We start from the raw sequence: 19045 nt of genomic DNA, 5'->3' as shown, positions 1-19045 counted from the left end.
GATAGAAGACCCACTGAGGCAAAGGTAAGGGCGAAACTCCCCTCATTTAGCCTGCCTCTCAGAGAAAGAGTTCCAAGGTCCATCCTATTTTTCCTCTCACAGGGCTCCCAGAGATAGGCTCCCCACTAGACAGCAAAGACATTGATTTTTACTAAAATATTCTGCTCTTCTGCACTGAAGGTATCTAATTCACCTAAAGCTCAATCTTTGTTTCATACACCATAAGGAACTTATGAAAAATAGGGCTACTAAAAGCTGTAGTGGACATAAATATCAGCCTCTGAATTCAGATTTGAGGGCTGGAGAGATCAATTAGCAGTTAAGGTGCTTGCTTGCAAAGTCTAAGAACATAGGTTCAATTCCCCAGAACCCATGTAAGCCAGATGAACATGGTAACACATGCATCTGGAGTTCATTTGCAGTGACTAAAAGCCCTAATGCACCCATTCTTTCCTGTCCTTCCTCTCTTTCCCTCATAAATAAATAAAGAAATAAAATATTAAACAAACACAAATTCAGGTTCAAAAGAAATACCTTTATTATTCAAAATTCACCTTGTCCTTTCAGCTATGTATCCTTCCATAATTTTAGAAACTTTATCACAATTTCAGTCAATTTATTATAACCTAGAAGTCTTTGAACCTTTTTATATAGCTGTTTCTTTTCCCCTTTTCCATCACTGGTTATTGAACTCAGGTCTTGATGCAGGCTAGGCCAAACTTTATCACTGAGTCACACTTATAGACCAACTTGAAACAGTATAGCATGCTTACTGAGGCCATCTTCATTCCTATGGTCTCGACCATTGAGTTTAGCTGAACTCCTGATCCTCTCAATGGTTTTGCAGCTATGTGTTTTCCCCCTTGGCCATGGGAGAGTATTCTTTCCTTGTCTGTCTAGCTGATACAGCAATTCTCAGTTTCCTCTGTCAATGTACCAATATATACCAATGCACTGATTATTTTGGGGTGTTCCCAGATTCTCATCCTGTGAATTTCAAGATGAAATCCACAGACCAGAGGATAATGCTCAGAAAGATTTTATTATAGCTTAAAGTTTTAGGAGGGAAAAGAGAAGGTGGGCTTAAACCCAGAAGCAAGATGAAACTCTTGTCCAGGGAGCTAAAAGGGCAGTGTGAAGTCCCTTACTTCATGGGAGGAAGTATGGCAGAGCTCTTGCCCAGGGAGGAAAGAGTGGGAGGGGCTTGAGAAGGCCACCTCCTTACTTGAGCTGGGAATTTTTATGTTCCATGAATGGGCAGCTCCTTTACCAGTAAGACTTGACATCAAATGTCTAGGGGTCATATTCTCTGGAAAAGGGCAATATTCCCAAGAATCTTAATTCTCTAGAAAGCGTCTTCCCAGAAGGGAGTGGAAGAAATCCCTACAGGGACAGAGATAAGGAAAGACCAGATCTTTCTGATGTTTCTGACCTGCAATAAAGTGAAATGACCTTGATTTTTTTTCCCTACAATCTCAAACACAATTCCCATGTTTAGCCAAGTGAAAGCTATCCACTTTGGGGGTCCTGTCACCCTAAGTCACCTAGGTAATGTTTATCTCCTACAGAGTCAGCAACACTCAGTAAACTCACAAAAAGTAAGGACACAATTCACTCTGCTGTGCAATACCCAATCTTCTAGGATCTTGTATGCACATCAGGAGGCCAACCATCCCTCTCTTACACCCATTCTATCTCCTGTTTACTCCATGGAAAGATTTATTATTATCCAAGGAAAAAATTACTGAGGGAACATAGGAAGAATCCCTTTCTCAGTTATAGTTCTGAAAATATTCATGTTATATTTTAGTATTGAAGCTAGACTAAGAGTTTAAAATTTTGGCTGGGCATAGTGACTATCCTATCACTGGAGTGGTGGAAGAAATATGATCAGGAGTTCATGGCTAGCTTGGGCAATATAGAAAGTTAATGGCTAGCCTGGACTATACAAGAATATGGCTTAAAAATCAAATAATAATTAGTAATAATAATAGTGATGATGACAAGAGAGTTTAAGATCTTCCCAACAAAAATGTGGCCTCTTTGCCCTCCTATGTCCTCTCTACATGTCTCCCTTTCCTAATCTTTCTTGACATTCTGTCTCTCCCAAGATTGAACAATCTATCATCTATCTATCATCAATCTGTCAGCCTTATAGCTAGTTAGTTATACTTTCATCTCTATAGCAGGTACTTGAGTAAAACAACCCAAGGAAAGAATGGTTTAGTTTAACTCACAGTTTCCAAGGTTTCTGTCTATCATGGAGGGGATGACATAGCATAGCAGAGCAATGCACATCATGGCAGCCAGAAGACAGGAAGAAAGACAGGGCACAAGAGAAACAGAGGGAGTAACTAGTGATAAGGTAGAGCCTCTAAAGAGCCTCTCAAGTGACTGAATTCTCCAATGAGCAACTCCCTCTAGCTAGGCCCAAGTCCTAAACTTTCCAGAAAGTCATCAAAATGCATGAAGAGCTGAGGATCAAGTGTGCAATGTAGGGAGCATTTCCTATTTAACCCATAACACAATCTCTCTTCCTCATCCTCATCTTCCTCTTCCTCCTTTCTTTCTTCTTGTACTCTTCCCTTTCTTCTTGTGCTTATCCCTGCTTCTCTTCATCTCTTTTTAACCATTATCTCATCTATCTACCTATTATCTATCTCTCATCTATGTATCTATCTATCCATTCATCATGTGTTTAGCAATCTTCTCACGGAGCACATCATAAATGCAAGACTTCTAGTCTGTTGATCTTGAAGAAGAGCCTAATTTCTATGACTCTGGTGGCTCTGACTCCATCATTAAGTGCTGGAAGATTATTAGCCTAAAATTTTGATTGGCACCATAGTCAGATGCAAGTACTCTGTACATAGAGAATGTTTATATGTGATGGTATCTCTGTAATGATATTATGTGTTTTGATCAGTCTTTAGTAATACCTACAAAACATGTTTGTTATAATTTTTTTTTACTATAAATGTTTTATGAATTTGAATAATTCCCTTTATGTATTTTGTCTTCTTGTCTTTCTCTTGTCTACTTCATTTAAAATAAAATATTAGAGAGCCGGGCGTGGTGGCACACACCTTTAATCCCAGCACTCGGGAGGCAGAGGTAGGAGGATCACTGTGAGTTCGAGGCCACCCTGAGACTATGCAGTTAAATCCAGGTCAGCCTGAGACAGTGAGACCCTACCTCAAAAAACAAAAAACAAAAAAAAAATATTAATGCATATTTATGGGAAATGGTGTGCTCTTTCTTTATCATATATAATGTGTAATGATTAAATCAGACTAATTAGAATTCCTACACAGGGAACTTAAAGCTTCTCTGGTCAATTTCCTCATTAAATTTATAATAAATTGCTGTTAATTAATTATATGTGCTATTACCCTACTGTGATATAAAATACTAGAACTGGGCTGGAGAGATGGCTTAGCGGTTAAGCACTTGCCTGTGAAGCCTAAGAACCCAGTTCAAGGCTCGGTTTCCCAGGTCCCACATTAGCCAGATGCACAAGGGGGCACACGCGTCTGGAGTTCGTTTGCAGAGGCTGGAAGCCTTGGCACGCCCATTCTCTCTCTCTCCCTCTCTCTGTCTTTCTCTCTGTGTCTGTCGCTCTCAAATAAATAAATAATTAATAAATAAATAAATAAATAAATAAATAAATAAATAAATAAAATACTAGAACTGATTTTCCTGCAGCTTAGTATTCAATCTCCTTCTTCACTCCTTCTAGCTGTTTTGGACCACTAGTCTACTCTCTGCGTCTGTAAAATCCACTCTCAGCTTCCACACAAAGATGAGGATGAGAATATGCCTTATATCTTTCTGACTTCTCTCACTTTTCAGAAAGCCTAAGCTTCAGTTGAGTCTGTCAAGTAATAATGGATGTGGTCTATTTAGTGTTTCTCTTATTTTAGCTTTTGGATTTACTACTATTAAATGAGCTTGAAGTGATAATCAGTCTTACATGTTACTAAGAGGAAGGAATGAAAATCTAGATCAAGCAACTATTTTAGAAATATGAATATTTTCATATTAATGATAAAATTCATTATTCCATGACTTTCTATGTTTGCTATTATAGCAACGGGGTTAGTTGCCCAATATATACTCTGAGCTAGATGCCTGAGTTAGTATGATGAGTTTAATCTGTTTTCATTTCCTAAATACTCACATAAACACAGGAATAAATGAAAGCTTGAAATTCATGGTCTCAAGGTGGTTGAACAATTTTAGAACATTTGGAAAAATATAGCATTTGCCTGCAAGGCAAGTAACAAATATCCATGAGCCTTTAAAGGCTCTTATTAAGATGAATATTAAAACAATAATTTTGTTATGTAAATAATATTAATAAATGTTCATGCTTCTTCAAATTTATATATCAAAATATTTGCATGATATAGTCTAGGATCTTCAAAAAGTCAAAAGTTTCTTAAAATAACTCCATCATGCAAGATAAAAATAATAACATTCTGTAGTCAATTTGCTATCCTTGAACCCATGGTGGACCAAGGAATGGACAAGAGAGGGTGGTAAGAAAAAAAATAACGATGACAGGAAATACTGTTTAGTGCATATTTTGTAGTAGGCACTTGTTTCAGTCATATTTGCATTGCTGGCAGAAATCACTGGACCAAGAGCAGCTTGTGGGAAGAAAAAGTTTATTTGGGTTTAGAGACCCCAGAGGAAGCTCCATGAAGGCAGGGGATAATGATGGCATGAGCAGAGGGTGGACATCACCTCCTCACCAACAGGTGGACAATATGAATAGGAGAGTCTGCCAAACACTGGCAAGGGGAAACTGGCTATAATATCCATAAGCCCACCCCTACAGTATACTGCCTCCAGGAGGCATTAATTCCCAAATCTTCATCAGCTGGGAACCTAGCATTCCAAACACCTAACTTATTGGGGACACTTGAATGAAACCACCACATTCCACCCATGGCTCACATAAAATGATGACTACCCACGATATAAAATGCAATGTATTTAATGCATCTTTAAAAACTCCCACCATTTTTTTTTTTTTTTTTTTTTTTTTGGTTAATCAATCCCAAATCTTCATCAGCTGGAAACCTAGCATTCCAAACACCTAAGTTATTGGGGACACATGAATGAAACCACCACATTCTACCCATGGCTCACATAAAATGATGACTATCCATGATGTAAAATGCAATGTATTTAGTCCATCTTTAAGAATTTCCACAGTTTTTATCAATCCTAATGATGCTTAAACATTCCCATTGTCTGAGATCTTTCAACTGACTCAATACCAAAAAATTCCCCCAAACTCAAAATAGCACAGAATAAACTGTCACACTGCAAAAGATGGTACTGGGCATAGGAAAGAAATATTCAAGAAATAGAAGATTTAAATAAAGCAAACACCAAACTCTTGCTCCAAATCTAATAACCCTAGTCAGTGACAAGTCTCCATGTCAGATAATTCTAACCAGCAGCAAGTCTCTGGAGTTCCAATTCTGCCCCTCCAGCTAGGCTACTCACAGTCCAAAAAGCTTCATCAGAGCCAGAAGCTCTCCTTAGCATTTTGTAGTCCCAGGATCTCCACCAAGTCTCCACTGCAACCCACCATTCATCCTCATGGAACCATTGGGTCTCCATGCAGGTATCCAGCAAACCAGCTTCATACTGTCCATGCCAGTTGCCAAAACACAAAACTGTTGCAAATTCAATGACCCTCTCTTTCCTGCATTTCTTATGCTCCATAACACTAGGAAGGAATTTGCTAATCCAGGAGAGAATAAAGCAGACTTTGAAAAACAGGACACTCCTTCAACATTCAGACCCCTTCAAAAGACTGCATTCTTTCTGTTGTCCCAGTGAAATTCACTGGCCTAGTCTCAATGTTTGTAATCTCTCATACAGTTGCATCTGAATGGGCAGCAGTGTTGGCCCAAAGATTTCATTTCTGTGCCATATCCCTCTGTTCACATATGCCCATTTCTACGTGATGCAACCCTGCACAACTTCTCAGGACACAGGTATAATGGCAAGCCTCTCACACAAATTGCTTCTAGCCAAGTCCAGGCAAAGCTCTTTCTTATTCTCATAAGCCAAACCTCACAGCCCATACTTCTTAGGTGATGCAGTCCAGTTGGCATTGCTGGTAGAAATCACCCAACCAAGAACAGCTTCTGGGAAAAAGAGGTTTATTTTGGCTCACAGGCTTGAGGGGAAGCTCCACAATGGCAGGGGAAAATGATGGCATGAGCACAGGGTGGACATCACCCCCTGGCCAACATAAGGTGGACAAACCAACAGGAGAGAATGCAAACACTGACAAGGGGAAACTGGCTTTAACACCCATAAGCCCTCCCCCAACAATACACTTTCTCCAGGAGGCGTTAATTCCCAAATCTCCATCAGCTGGGAACCTAGCATTCAGAACACATAAGTTTATGGGGGACACCTGAATCAAACTGCCACATTCCGCTCCTGGCCCTCATAAACTGATAACCATAAACGTTGTAAAATACAATGCATTCATCGAACTTTAAAAGTCCCATAGTTTTTATCAATTCCAATGATGTTCATACATCCCCATAGTCCAAGATCTTTTAACTGAGCCATAATACCAAAAAATAACTCCCCCAAACCCATGATGACAAAGAATACATATTCACACTGCAAAAGATGGCACTGGGCATACAAATAAACAGTCAACCAACACAAGATTTAAAATAACCAGGAAAATCATCAAACTGTTGCTTCAAGTCGAACATATCTAGCCAGTGACAAATTTCCATGTCCAATAATTCTAACCAGCAACAAGTCTCTGGCATTCCAATTCCACCCCTCCAGCTCTGCTACTCACAGTTCTGGGAAACTTCATCAGGGCGGCAGCTCTCCTTGGCAGCCATCTTGTGGTCCCGGCATCTCCACTGGGTCTCTTCTGCAAGCCACAGTTCATCCTCATGGGTCCGTGGGGTCTCCATGCAGGCATCCAGCAAACCTGTTTCATAATGCCCATGGCCATTTCAAAAACACAAGACAGTGTTGCAAACTCAATGACCCTCTCTTTCCTGCATTTCTTGCACTCCACAATACCAGGTAGGGTGCCAATTTGTTAATCCAGTGGGGGAATAAAGCAAACTTTGAAGAACAGGACACTCCTTGAGCACTCAGGCCCCTTCAAAAGAGTCAATATTCTTCCTGTTCCCCCTCGCAGGTCAGCTAGCCCAGTCTGAAAGGTTGTAATCTCTCAGTTGCAATTGAATGGGCAACAGTTCACCCAATGATTTTTCTTTCTGTGAAATATCTCTCTGCTCACATCAGTTCATTTCTACCCAAAGCAACCCTGCACAACTTCTCAGGACATGGGCATAAGAGCAAGCTTCTCACACAAACTGCTAGGCCAGTCCAAGCAAAGCTCTTTCTCACCCTCATAAGCCAAACCTCACAGTCCATAGTTCTTACTGCATTCAGGTCTTGCAGCTCAGACCAGAATAGTCCATCAAGCTGTACTTACAGCACTGCAAGGCATCTCTTTGGCCAAGGTTTCAAATCCTCTCAAATTCCTCTTGAAAATCAGCTCCAAAAGGCCACAGCCACACAGTCAGGGGTCTAGAAGCAACCCCACTCCTGGTACCACTTTACTGTTGCAGTCTGGTTCACATTGCTGGTAGAAATCACCCAACTAAGAGCAGCTTCTGGGAAAAAGAGATTTATTTTGGCTTACAGGCTCAAGGAGAAGCTCCACAATGGCAGGGAAAAACGATGACATGAGCAGAGGGTGGACATCACCCCTTGACCCACATAAGGTGAACCATAGCAACAGGAGTGTGTACCAAACACTGGCATGGGGAAACTGGCTTTGACACCCATAAGCCCACCCCCAACAATGCACTTCCTCCAGGAGGTGTTAATTCCCAAATCTCTATCAGCTGGGAACCTAGCATTCAGAACACCTAAGTTTATAGGGGACAACTGAATCAAACCACCACATCAGTGCACTCAGGTCTTTCAACTCTGGCCAGAACAGACCATAAAGTTATACTTACTGCAATGCAAGGAATCTCTTAGGCCAAGGTTTCAAATTCATACATATTCCTCTGGAAAATCTGGTCCAAAAGGCCAAAGCCACACAGTCAGGTTTCAAGCAGCAATGACACCACCCTCAGTACCAACTTTACTCTTGCAGTCAAGTTCATATTGCTGGCTGAAATCACCCAATCAAGGGTAGCTTGTGGAAAAAAGCAAACAGTTTGTTTTGGCTTACAGACTTGAGGGGAAGCTTCATGATAATAGGAGAAAATGATGGCATGAGCAGAAGTAGACATCATCTCACAAATATCAGATGGACAATAGCAACAGGAGAGTGTGCCAAACACTGGCAAGGAGAAATTAGTTTTAATACTCATAAACTCCCAACAACACACTTCCTCCAGGAGGCATTAACTCCCAAATCTCTATCATCTGGGAACCTGGCCTTTAGATAGATCACCTAAGTTTATGGGGGACGCCTGAATCAAACCACCACAGCATTCTTGTAACTACTTGACAGACATGGCATCTTGTGAATATGATAGTTTCGATTACTTTCTTTTATTGGTACAGTTGTTTTTTTTAAAACTGAGTTTATGAAAGAAAGGGTATTTACAAACACACATGACAAATATGTCATCTTTTTTCTTCTTGAGATTAAAAAAGTAGAAAATTTAGATACAAGAAATATGTCTAAATATTATTTAAGCTTTGAAATTTTTAACCAATTTTATAGGCCGCTTGAGCTAGTTTTAGTTAGGGAAAAATCAGAAAATAAATACCATTGTCTATAAAGCTAGCATAGATAACTCAGATTTGGAAAGAACATTAAGAGGTTATGAATGTATTCATACATGGTTTGTAGTTAAGACTGAACTTCTTGCTATGTATAAATATAAATACAGCTATCCATTATATATAATATGTACTATATATTGAACTTTGATATTCTTTTCAACTTTTTATTTTACATAATGTAATTACTGGGGCAAATACTCGTTCAGTTAATGTAATCCTTATGTACTTCTCTATTTCAAATATATGTTAATAATCTTTGATTTTATGCCTTTAACTTAATTAAATGGGATATAAAAACAAATTAAGCTTTCTTAATGTAAGTACTAAGAATGCTATAAGTATATTTTAACTAAATATTTTATGAATTATGCTATTTCACTCATGATGTTTCCTATACTTCTTTAAGTTGATATATTAATAACTAAGTATAATATATATCATTAAAATGTTTAAGTAGTAACATCTTCTATCAGTTTAATAACATTCCTGAAAACTCTGATATGCTTTATTTTCTATCAAATTATGGTTGTTTTCCACATCATCTTTATATTCAGCATATTTTAATGACAAATCTTTATAATTTCATGTAAAAAACAGCAGAAGGGCAAATATTGTGGTATTTGGAAAATTTTCATATGATTTAATCTGATATTAGAAGAGCCAGCATGCCACAGTGGTGCTTCAAAAGGCCAGGAAGACTCTTCATGTCTCTTTCCTAAACCTGTAATGTGGAGTGATTGGCCTCTTCTGTTCTTTCTCCCTTTTTCAAAGATGACAGACTGTCAAAGCACATATGCTGTTGAGCTTTTATTCTGAATTACAACTCTATGCTGAGGTTAATATCTTAAAAACCAAGCAGCTCTCTTGAGTAGTCTAAATATTTCTAATGCATATTGATTTCATACAAGACAGATCCTTCTTTAACATAAAATATTTCTGAATGTATGAACTAAAATTTCCCACCTCCACTTTTATTTATGCATGTACTTTTGGCTGCACACCAAAATGTGCCTTGTATTAACATAGTTTTGTTTCTTTTCTGAAGCATCTATTTAGAGTACTTGATGAAACAGCTGTAACAGCAGAGTTTTTCAATTGAATGATTGCTTACCATTGTCTTCTTTAGCTTGAAGATTCTAAAGACTTATTTTACAGGGGAATTTACAACTGGAACATCAGAGAAGGGACAGGTTTGGTGTCAGTGCTCTCAGGTGTTTTACCTAAGTTTTAAAGCTATGTTTATGAGAACCCACTCCCTAAGCCATCCTGACTTAAGAAGTGGAAGAAAATGTAATAAGAAGTAGCATTAACATTAGATGATTTTATTAAAATGTTTGAGAACAACATCTTGTGCTTAGTGAATGGCAAATGACAGTGATTATTTATGCTATTTTTAAAAGTTAGTTTTGTTCAGCTTTATAGAATTTGTCATGCAAAAGCTAACTAATTGTCCATCTTCATCATGAAAATACAAGGATGAAACAGCTATGATAGATGTACTGAGAATAAACCAATCAAAAGGACCTTAAAGAGAAAAAGCACTTAAAGACAAAGAGATTGTGTTTGAAAACATTGATCACTCTTACAGATCCAGTCTAAGAATAATAACCTTTCTTCTGGGGAAATGAGAACAGACACCTGTTTACCCAAGACTGTGTCCCAGTGACAGACCAAAGAGATAAATAAACCAAGTCTAGCTTAGAGTATCAAGGACTTTATGAGTTTTACTTTCAGAAGCATGGGTGATGGTCTTCTGACGGGAGTGTGGCTGAGACAAAGGCAGTTACATCACCAAGATGCCCGCTTCAACATGGTTAATGACCAGACATGCCGCATCCCTGGAGCATTCTGAACAACTTCCATGCAGCTGTGTCAGTCTTGGCAGAAACTGATGCTTATAAGATGTCAGGAGGAGACTTGTGAATCTTGAGAGGCTCCCTGAGTCTGAAATAGTGGGTTAACTTCCTGAGTTTTATGTTTCAATTTAAAGGAAATAACCACATGATACCTCTCCAGATATAAAATTCTTAGTGTAGCTTTATAATGTTTTGCACTTAATTAAATTTATGTTATGTATTACATCATACTACTGTTTTAGCAGTGCCATTGATTTGTGGAAAGGAAGACAATAATTTATTTAAATTTTTGGAATGAATGTAAACCCTGCTGTTGGTTTCTTCTTATAGCAAATCTGAGTAAATGTATATCCTTTGCTTATGTCTTTTAGCATCTCCGTCAATTAAGCTCTTGGTGGATGACCCTATAGTTGTGAATCCTGGGGAGGCCATTACATTGGTGTGTGTTACAACAGGAGGAGAGCCTACACCCTTTCTCACCTGGGTCAGGTCCTTTGGAACTCTGCCTGAAAAGATTGTTTTGAATGGAGGGACATTGACCATACCTGCCATCACCTCAGATGATGCTGGTACTTACAGCTGCATTGCCAATAATAATGTGGGGAACCCTGCAAAGAAGTCCACCAACATCATTGTGCGAGGTAAGTTTGCCTTAAGAACTGTAGAACCTAGATTTCTGAGTATGCCAGATAATCAAAAAGAAAACAGAGAAAATACAGTATGTTTGTTATAAAATTATGTCCTGAAATATTGCATTTATATGTAAATTATAGAGAAAATGTTTATGACCAGATGCCATGTAGTTATATAATCTGAACTTAAAAGAAAATCCTAATGTTTTAAAATAAAATTTTAACAATATTTATGGTGAATGGGACAATTTTCACAACACGCATAATGATACTTTGACTAATTTTTTTATAATATGCTCTTAGTAAGCCATTAAACATAAAATGTAGCTTAGAATATAAAATAAAATATCATTACACATATTGTTTATAAGAATAGTCAATAAGTTTATGAATTTGGTATTTAACATTTACTGAAGAAAATATAAAGATCTATATGTGGCCCTACACTTTACATGTGTACCACCATGCACTGAAAGTAAACCAGGTCCATAGTTAAACTGTATAATGTGCTATTTAACAAGCATAAAAGAAGGATAGACTTTTGTTAAAGAATATCTAGTCATTTGGGCTATGACTATTATTGAATATCTAAGGATATGTGCACTAGATTGAATAAGGTTTTGACAGACTGAAATTGGACAAAGACAAGAAAAAGTCAGATAATTAAAGTAAAACGTGGGTCACCAAACTCGCAGTAGCATTGATGTATTTGTGGCTGCCATAAAATAGGGTGTTGATGTGGTACATGAAAGAGTTTATCACTCTCTTGGAGGATGTAGAGGAGTTGCAAGGAGGACCTGCAAAAAGACCATGTTTTTCTGTGTCAGTCTTCCCTTGCCATCATGTTGGGTTGTGGTTAGAGATGGACAATGATGTCTCTCAAGGTAAAAGAGACATCTATATACCCAAGAAGAATCCTCACGCATTGTGATAAAACTTAGTTATGATGATGGATTATAATGTAAGTGAAATATAATTGAGTGTTTTGAACTAACATGTGGTTTTATGAATATACAATGTGGAAATTTTAGTGACCATGTTATTAGTCATCATCAAAATTATTAGAAATATAATAGTTGACCAGAATATACTCTTCAAAATACTTAAACAGGTTATAGTGTAAAAAGCTATCCCTAGTACAGTCTCAGTCACAAAATTGTATTCTGTGGAATACTCAGAAACTGAAAGGGTTATCTCCACTTTATGTATTATGACAAAATGAAACTTAGTGCTAATCCAGTTACTACAGTGTTTTCATATGAGATAAAAACATAGATTTACAAATCAAAATACTCAACCTTCTTGTTCTGGATATTAGCACTACTGAAATTTTTAAGACTTGTTTCATTCAGCAACTACAATTTAGCCTCCTTCTCCAAACTTATAAAAAGGAAAGAACGTAAAAAAAATTGTACAGGGGCTGGAGAGATGGCTTAGCGGTTAAGCGCTTGCCTGTGAAGCCTAAGAACCCCGGTTCGAGGCTCGGTTCCCCAGGTCCCACGTTAGCCAGATGCACAAGGGGGCGCACGTGTCTGGAGTTCGTTTGCAGTGGTTGGAAGCCCTGGCGCGCCCATTCTCTCCCTCTCCCTCTATCTGTCTTTCTCTCTGTGTCTGTTGCTCTCAAATAAATAAATAAATAATGAACAAAAATATATTAAAAAAAATTGTAGTCATCAGCATTTTCTCTTCTTTTTTGTTTGCTTTTAAAATACTTTATCAAGGCTCCATGAAATCATCTGTCCAATCCTGTTGTGAGAATTGTGAGATTAAAACAGTGGTAAATTGTGTCTTCTATTATGTTATCAGAAGAAACAGATGGAGTTAATCTATATTGCAGCACATGATCATTAGTAATATGGAATCCGTGTAGCTCTGATAAAAGATGCACCCAAGAAAGTCCATCCTGCCCAGGAGCCCTCCATAAAGGACTGATTCAACATTCAGCATTATGCAAGCTCTCTCCCTACTTCCAGTTTTCATCTATGTCCATCCAAAAGATACTACCCAACTTTGACATGAAAAACCTGAATTAAATAAAGGTCTAAATAATTAGTTTCTATGACCTATAACTTCTTTTTTATAGATTTGATTTGTCTGAAGTGAACATTTTCATAATCATATTAACAATAGGACTTCACAATAATAACATCCAAAATAATTCACCAAATTGAGTCTGTTCAATCTTGCTAAATATAATGATGATTGTAGTTAATAGGTGGCAGATTAAATTAGGCAGAAGAAAGTTTCTATAATGACATTTTCTGTCAATGAGGATAAGAGAGTCAGTTCAGAGAAAAACGGTGTATTTATGTTTGTGTATGCATCTTTGTGTGTGTGTAGGAGCATACTTGTGATAGGTTACCTGTGCACATGTATGCACATGCATATGGAAGCCAGAGGACAACCTTGGATTGTCTTTAATATGCTGTCTCTTTCATTTAGAAACAAGGTTTCTCATGTGTAGAGATCACCAATTAGGCTAGATTGACTGACTCAGGAGCCCCAGGGAGCCACCTGCCTTCACCTCCCAATTATCAGATTACAGATCTTCACTAGCACAACTGGTTTCTGTTATATAGGTACTGTGATTTGAACTCAGGTCCTCAAGCTTGCCAGGCAAACACTTGACTAAATGACAATGAAATCTCCCCAGTTCCTCTTCTTATTTTTTCTTTTAACAAAGAAATTATCCTCAGGTTTCTTGAATGATTTCTTAGAATGCCATATCATGGGTACAGTACAAACAATTCTAGGATTGAAAGGAAACTTTCATTCTTCTCTGTAATTTAACTAGAATCCATGGAGTGGGTTTCTGAGCAAGCACAAGGATATTTATTTGAGGTATGGATTTACCCTTTCTATTTGTGGATACAAGCCAGGCTTGTTGGCTCATACCCACACCTTTAATTCAACACTCTGAAATGTGAGTTCAGATTTCACTGTGAGTTCAAGGCTAGCCTGGGCTACAGAATGTGTTACAGACAGTCTAGATGAGAATAAGATCCTTCCTCAAAAACAAAACATCAATTTGTGAATGTATACATACAAAAGAAAGTGTAGGGTTCAGGAACAAATAAAACTCTGGAAACATTTTTAAGCTCTGCATTTAATCTTTATTTTTTAAAGACAAATCTCAGCCTCAACTACTTTAATTATTTTATATTTGATTTATTTGTTTAAGAGAGAGAGAGAGAGAGAGAGACAGAGAATGAGAATATGGGAGAATGGGTGTGCCAGGGCCTCCTGCCACTGCAAATGAGCTCCAAATATATGTGCTACTTGGTATATCTAGCTTTATGTGAGTAATGAGAGATTAAACCAGGGCTGGAAGGCGTTGCAAGCAAGTGTCTTTAACTGTTAAGCCATATCCCAACCTCTTAATCTTTATTTCAATTAAAAAAAAAAACTTTTAAGTATGTGTATATTTTTATATCTGTAATATATTTTGTTATATTATGTCTCACTCCATAAATATAAGAAGCTCAAGCACAGTATAAATATCCTATGATTTACAACTTTAGTATAACATTTCTGACTAAAGTGGCAATGCCTTTTCTTCTGACCCTTTATCTAATGATTGAGGCATACCTTTCTGTCAAGAGAGAAGCTATTACCTAATATGTATGAAAATTATGTTTATGTTTAGTCACATTTTGGAAGGGTGAGCTCAAAGTTTCCATACTATCAAATGGCATGCTGTTTCGATATTTCAATTTGCAATTCTCTGCTGCCATGATTCACTGTGCTTGGAAATGACCACATAATTTAGACTACTATTTAACAAGCATGGCTAATAAGATGACCAAAGCCTATAGTACATTCAAGTCACAAATACATTTAATTCAATGTCCAAATGGTCCAAAATAAAAGAAAATAAAATAAATCTCTAAATTTGATGTAGTAGGCCCAGCTCAGGTACATTTTAGTATGGAAATTTGTGGTGAGAAAGGAAGATGATGCATGCCTAGTTTCTTGTTCTTTGTCTGTCAGTTTACCACCTTCCTCTCTACCTCATCTATCCCTGGACGGGCAGGTGAGTTCTGACAACTTTGGCTTAGGGTGGGATATGAGATCATATGTACATATAGCACTCTTTTCTTATATATAGATATGATGTCATATCTACATATAGCACTCTTATGCAGCACATTCAATAGACCCATCAAGTTCTTCCTAGGAGATATGCAAGTCTTACATGTGATCAAGAAGGATCTAGAGCATTAGTAATATAGATAGGGGAAAGGAAATGGAGGGAGAAGAGATAATAAAGAGTAAGAAAATGAAGAAATATGATCAAAGTACATTATATACAGACATAGAAATGTCGTGATGAAATGACTTACTTTATATAATTAACATATACTAATCAGAAATCAAAGAAAGCTTAGTGTGGTCATTCTTTCCTTTAATTCCAGCACTGGGGAGGCAGAGGTAGGAGGACTGTAGTGAGCTCGAGGCTACCCTGAGGCTACATAGTGAATTCCAGATCAGCTTGGACTAGAGTGATACCCTACTTCAAAATAAAGGGAAAAATATAAACAAACAAAACAACAAATAATTAAATAAAATCAATGAAAACAGTGTTCATTGATGGCGGTCTTTTAAAAGTCCATTGATATGCCACCTTTCTGAGCACCTATCTTTTTGCAGAGTCTTTCTATCCTGCAGACAGGCAAGTAAACAGAGAACAAGGTAAATTCATATTATGGAAGAGTCACATATGTATAGTGCAAACACTTACCAATAAATTATGTAATAAGACACAAATGTTTTCAGTGGAATATACTAGCTGATTCTGATGAGGTTCCCAAGAAAAACAATATTCAGTGATCCCAACATGGGAATGGGGATTCTTTTCAAAATATAAGAAAGGCAATCTTTTTACACATTTGGAAACATATCTCTTTTGAGGGTTCTAAGATTTTCTTTGGTCAAGTTCAGTCTACTGTCAAAAGCTGAATATGATGGCTGACCCCACTATGTACAACTCACATTCCCCAAGGAGGAGGGTCCCTGTGGAGTGTGGAGAACAGGGAGGAGGCAAACGATGGTACCAAGATGGCTGAATACACACTGTGTATGTAACTAATACAAAAAGGATAGATGAAATAGAAATAAAATTTAAAGAAAAAAGAACCTGAACACTCTAAAAGATAATTAAGTTCAATTTCATTGATATGATTGTTGGTTTGCTTCCAATTCAGCAATTCTTTTGATCAGGGAGTCATTTGGGTTTTATTTTGGGAATGAATTTATTTTGAATTGTTTATGATTTAATTGGACACTTCCATTGTGGGACAACGCATCCTTGAAGGAAATCACTCAGTATTCCCACTTTTGTTGGAGTTTTTTACCTTATGGTCTGCCCATCTTGGGGAGATGCTTTATTCTATTGAGGAGGAAGCAAGTTTTTAACCTCCTAGAATCTTCAGAGGGAGTTCTGTTTGAAATGTAAACCAGATTGGTGTTTGATGAGATTATATCCATAGATGCATAGATTGTGGAGACTGCCAGTACGTCAAAGGTACCCGACTGGAAGCTATGACCTATTCCCTCCTCTTGAACATACTCTTTGGCATACGGGCATCATGGGTTCTAGAACCACGAACCAGGAAGCTGGAGAGCCAAAGGCAAGAGGCCAACTCCTACAGTGGCACATGCCCCTCTCACTCAGAGGAATAAGAATGTCAGTTTACAGGAGACAGTCAGGATACCAGAGCAAAAGTCTGGTTCCAAAGCCCCCACACAGGGACCAGGGCTCCCTGAGCCAGGTGCAGGGGGAACTACAGGGGGACCAGGAACCTGGAAGGAGCCATGAAGCAGGAACCTGGGCCTGCTTACTCCGTGCCACGTGTACCTTTCAGCACAGGGGAACTGGAATCGGGGACCCTAGTGCACTTCAATCCAGAAGGTGGAGCAAAGGGCCGCCTTCCACAGCAAGCTCTCAGGGGCCCAGCAGCCCCAAGCCAGCTTCAAGTGGATGTACCAGTTCACCTGGTCACATTGCTCCTATGAATTTCATCTCACCCAGAACAGAACTTAAATTCTTCCTCATGACACCCCTTTCCGCCTTACTAACTGAATGCACACTCATTTTTACCATTTTCTATTACCTAAGACTTACATATCTGCCATTCCTTCTACCCGGAGTGCTAATTTTCCAATACTATATTCTGGAAAATACCTTCTGTAGCTGCACTACAGACATCTCTTTTTCTAATATTATGATTTATTACTTGTCATACAACTACCTGGAACTGTTTCATGCATATTTCTTCATTTATTTCAGTCTCTCTCCTGTGGCTGCTGTGGCAAAGAAATTGACTATTAGTTACATGCTATGTTGTAGTCCCAGAGCATAAAACAGCAGTTTTCCAGCATATAGATAGTGTATCACAAATACATGTTGAATGCATGAATCTTTTAAAAGTTCACTAGTTAACTTTAAATATTTCTTCAAGATATCAGTGATGTCAGTCTAACGTAGGAACATCAGTGCCCCACTGTCATCATAAATTGACTACCTTGTTGGAAAGGACACATTGTTATGATTTTAAATGCTGGATAATATGTACCACCAAATATTAGCTGGTTATAATAGCATCACGTACTTTTACTCACAGATCCAAAGATTGAGATGTTCAGTTGAAAACAAAAATTCAGGGTCTCACAAATAATTGCAATCAGAAAACAACTGGAACCAGGATCATTTTCAGTATTTACTTAAAAATTTGGTGCTAGGTCACATGGAAGTTGGCAGTTTTAAGATAACAAGGCTTGTATAAAGCTTCAAGATTGAATGTTCATCAGAGCTGCATGGGGTCTTCTAACACAGCTCCAGTTATCATTATGCCTATAACTATTACATTCTGTTCTTTAAGGCACTGGTAAGTTTGGTCTTGCTCCAGGAAGGATAAGAGTTCACTTTTAGATGGGTGTATGCATTGTGTGCCATAAACTGTATTCTTCAGAACATCACTCTCTGAGAATGCCTTGCTTCTGGTTTGGTGGCTTTGCATTTTCAAATCTTAGTAATCTTTTATTTTATCACACTTTTTCTGAACCTCTGCAAAGTAACATTTTTGCTTTTAGTTTGAGAATTATCTCAACATATTTTTTTGTTGCTTGTGATCTTAGATTCCTATTATGGAGATATAATAAAATAATTTCAATTTTGAGATAGAGTTAACTTTTATGGAAGAAGTCAATATGTATTCAGTGGGGCATGAATTTATAATTTCCTGGCTGCACAGAAATATAATGTAACCCCCTGGAACATCATAAGCCCCTGTTTTGAAAACAGGTGATTTACCAAATTCCAGTTTAAATTAAAAAAAAAATGTTTATTTTTACTTATTTGAGAGCGACAGAGAGAGAGATTGAGAGAGAGAGAGAGAGAGAGAGAGAGAGAGAGAGAGAGAGAGAAAGAGGTAGATAAAGAGAGAGAATGGGTGTGCCAGGGCCTCCAGCCACTGCAAACTGAACTCCAGACACAGGCACCCCCTTGTGCATCTGGCTAATGTGGGTCCTGGAGAATCGAGCCTCGAACCGGGGTCCTTGGGCTTCACAGGCAAGTGCTTAACCACTAAGCCATCTCTCCAGCCCCAAAATTCCAGTTTAAACAATTGAAATGACTGTATTTAAAAAAAAATCTGAATTTTAATTTTGTACATATTTGTTCTGAAAAGATATCACTGAATGGTGAAAACACTTCAGAGTGATAATCTTTATTATTATTCT

At 37.8% G+C, this 19045-nt stretch overlaps 1 protein-coding gene across 1 annotated transcript in view; it reads left to right on the top strand.

The window, feature by feature from the left end:
- Mdga2 (MAM domain containing glycosylphosphatidylinositol anchor 2) overlaps positions 1-19045 on the top strand; it is a 954594-nt gene that overhangs the window by 659106 nt on the left and 276443 nt on the right. The window contains exon 6 of the mRNA XM_004649150.3: positions 11045-11314. Coding sequence (XP_004649207.2) covers positions 11045-11314 — 270 coding nt within the window. The remainder of the gene's footprint in view (positions 1-11044; positions 11315-19045) is intronic.

This window comes from Jaculus jaculus, chromosome 7, assembly GCF_020740685.1.
Source record: "Jaculus jaculus isolate mJacJac1 chromosome 7, mJacJac1.mat.Y.cur, whole genome shotgun sequence".
NCBI lineage: Eukaryota > Metazoa > Chordata > Mammalia > Rodentia > Dipodidae > Jaculus > Jaculus jaculus.
Note: the sequence above shows the minus strand (reverse complement) of the source record. Positions and strands in the feature narration are given on the sequence as shown.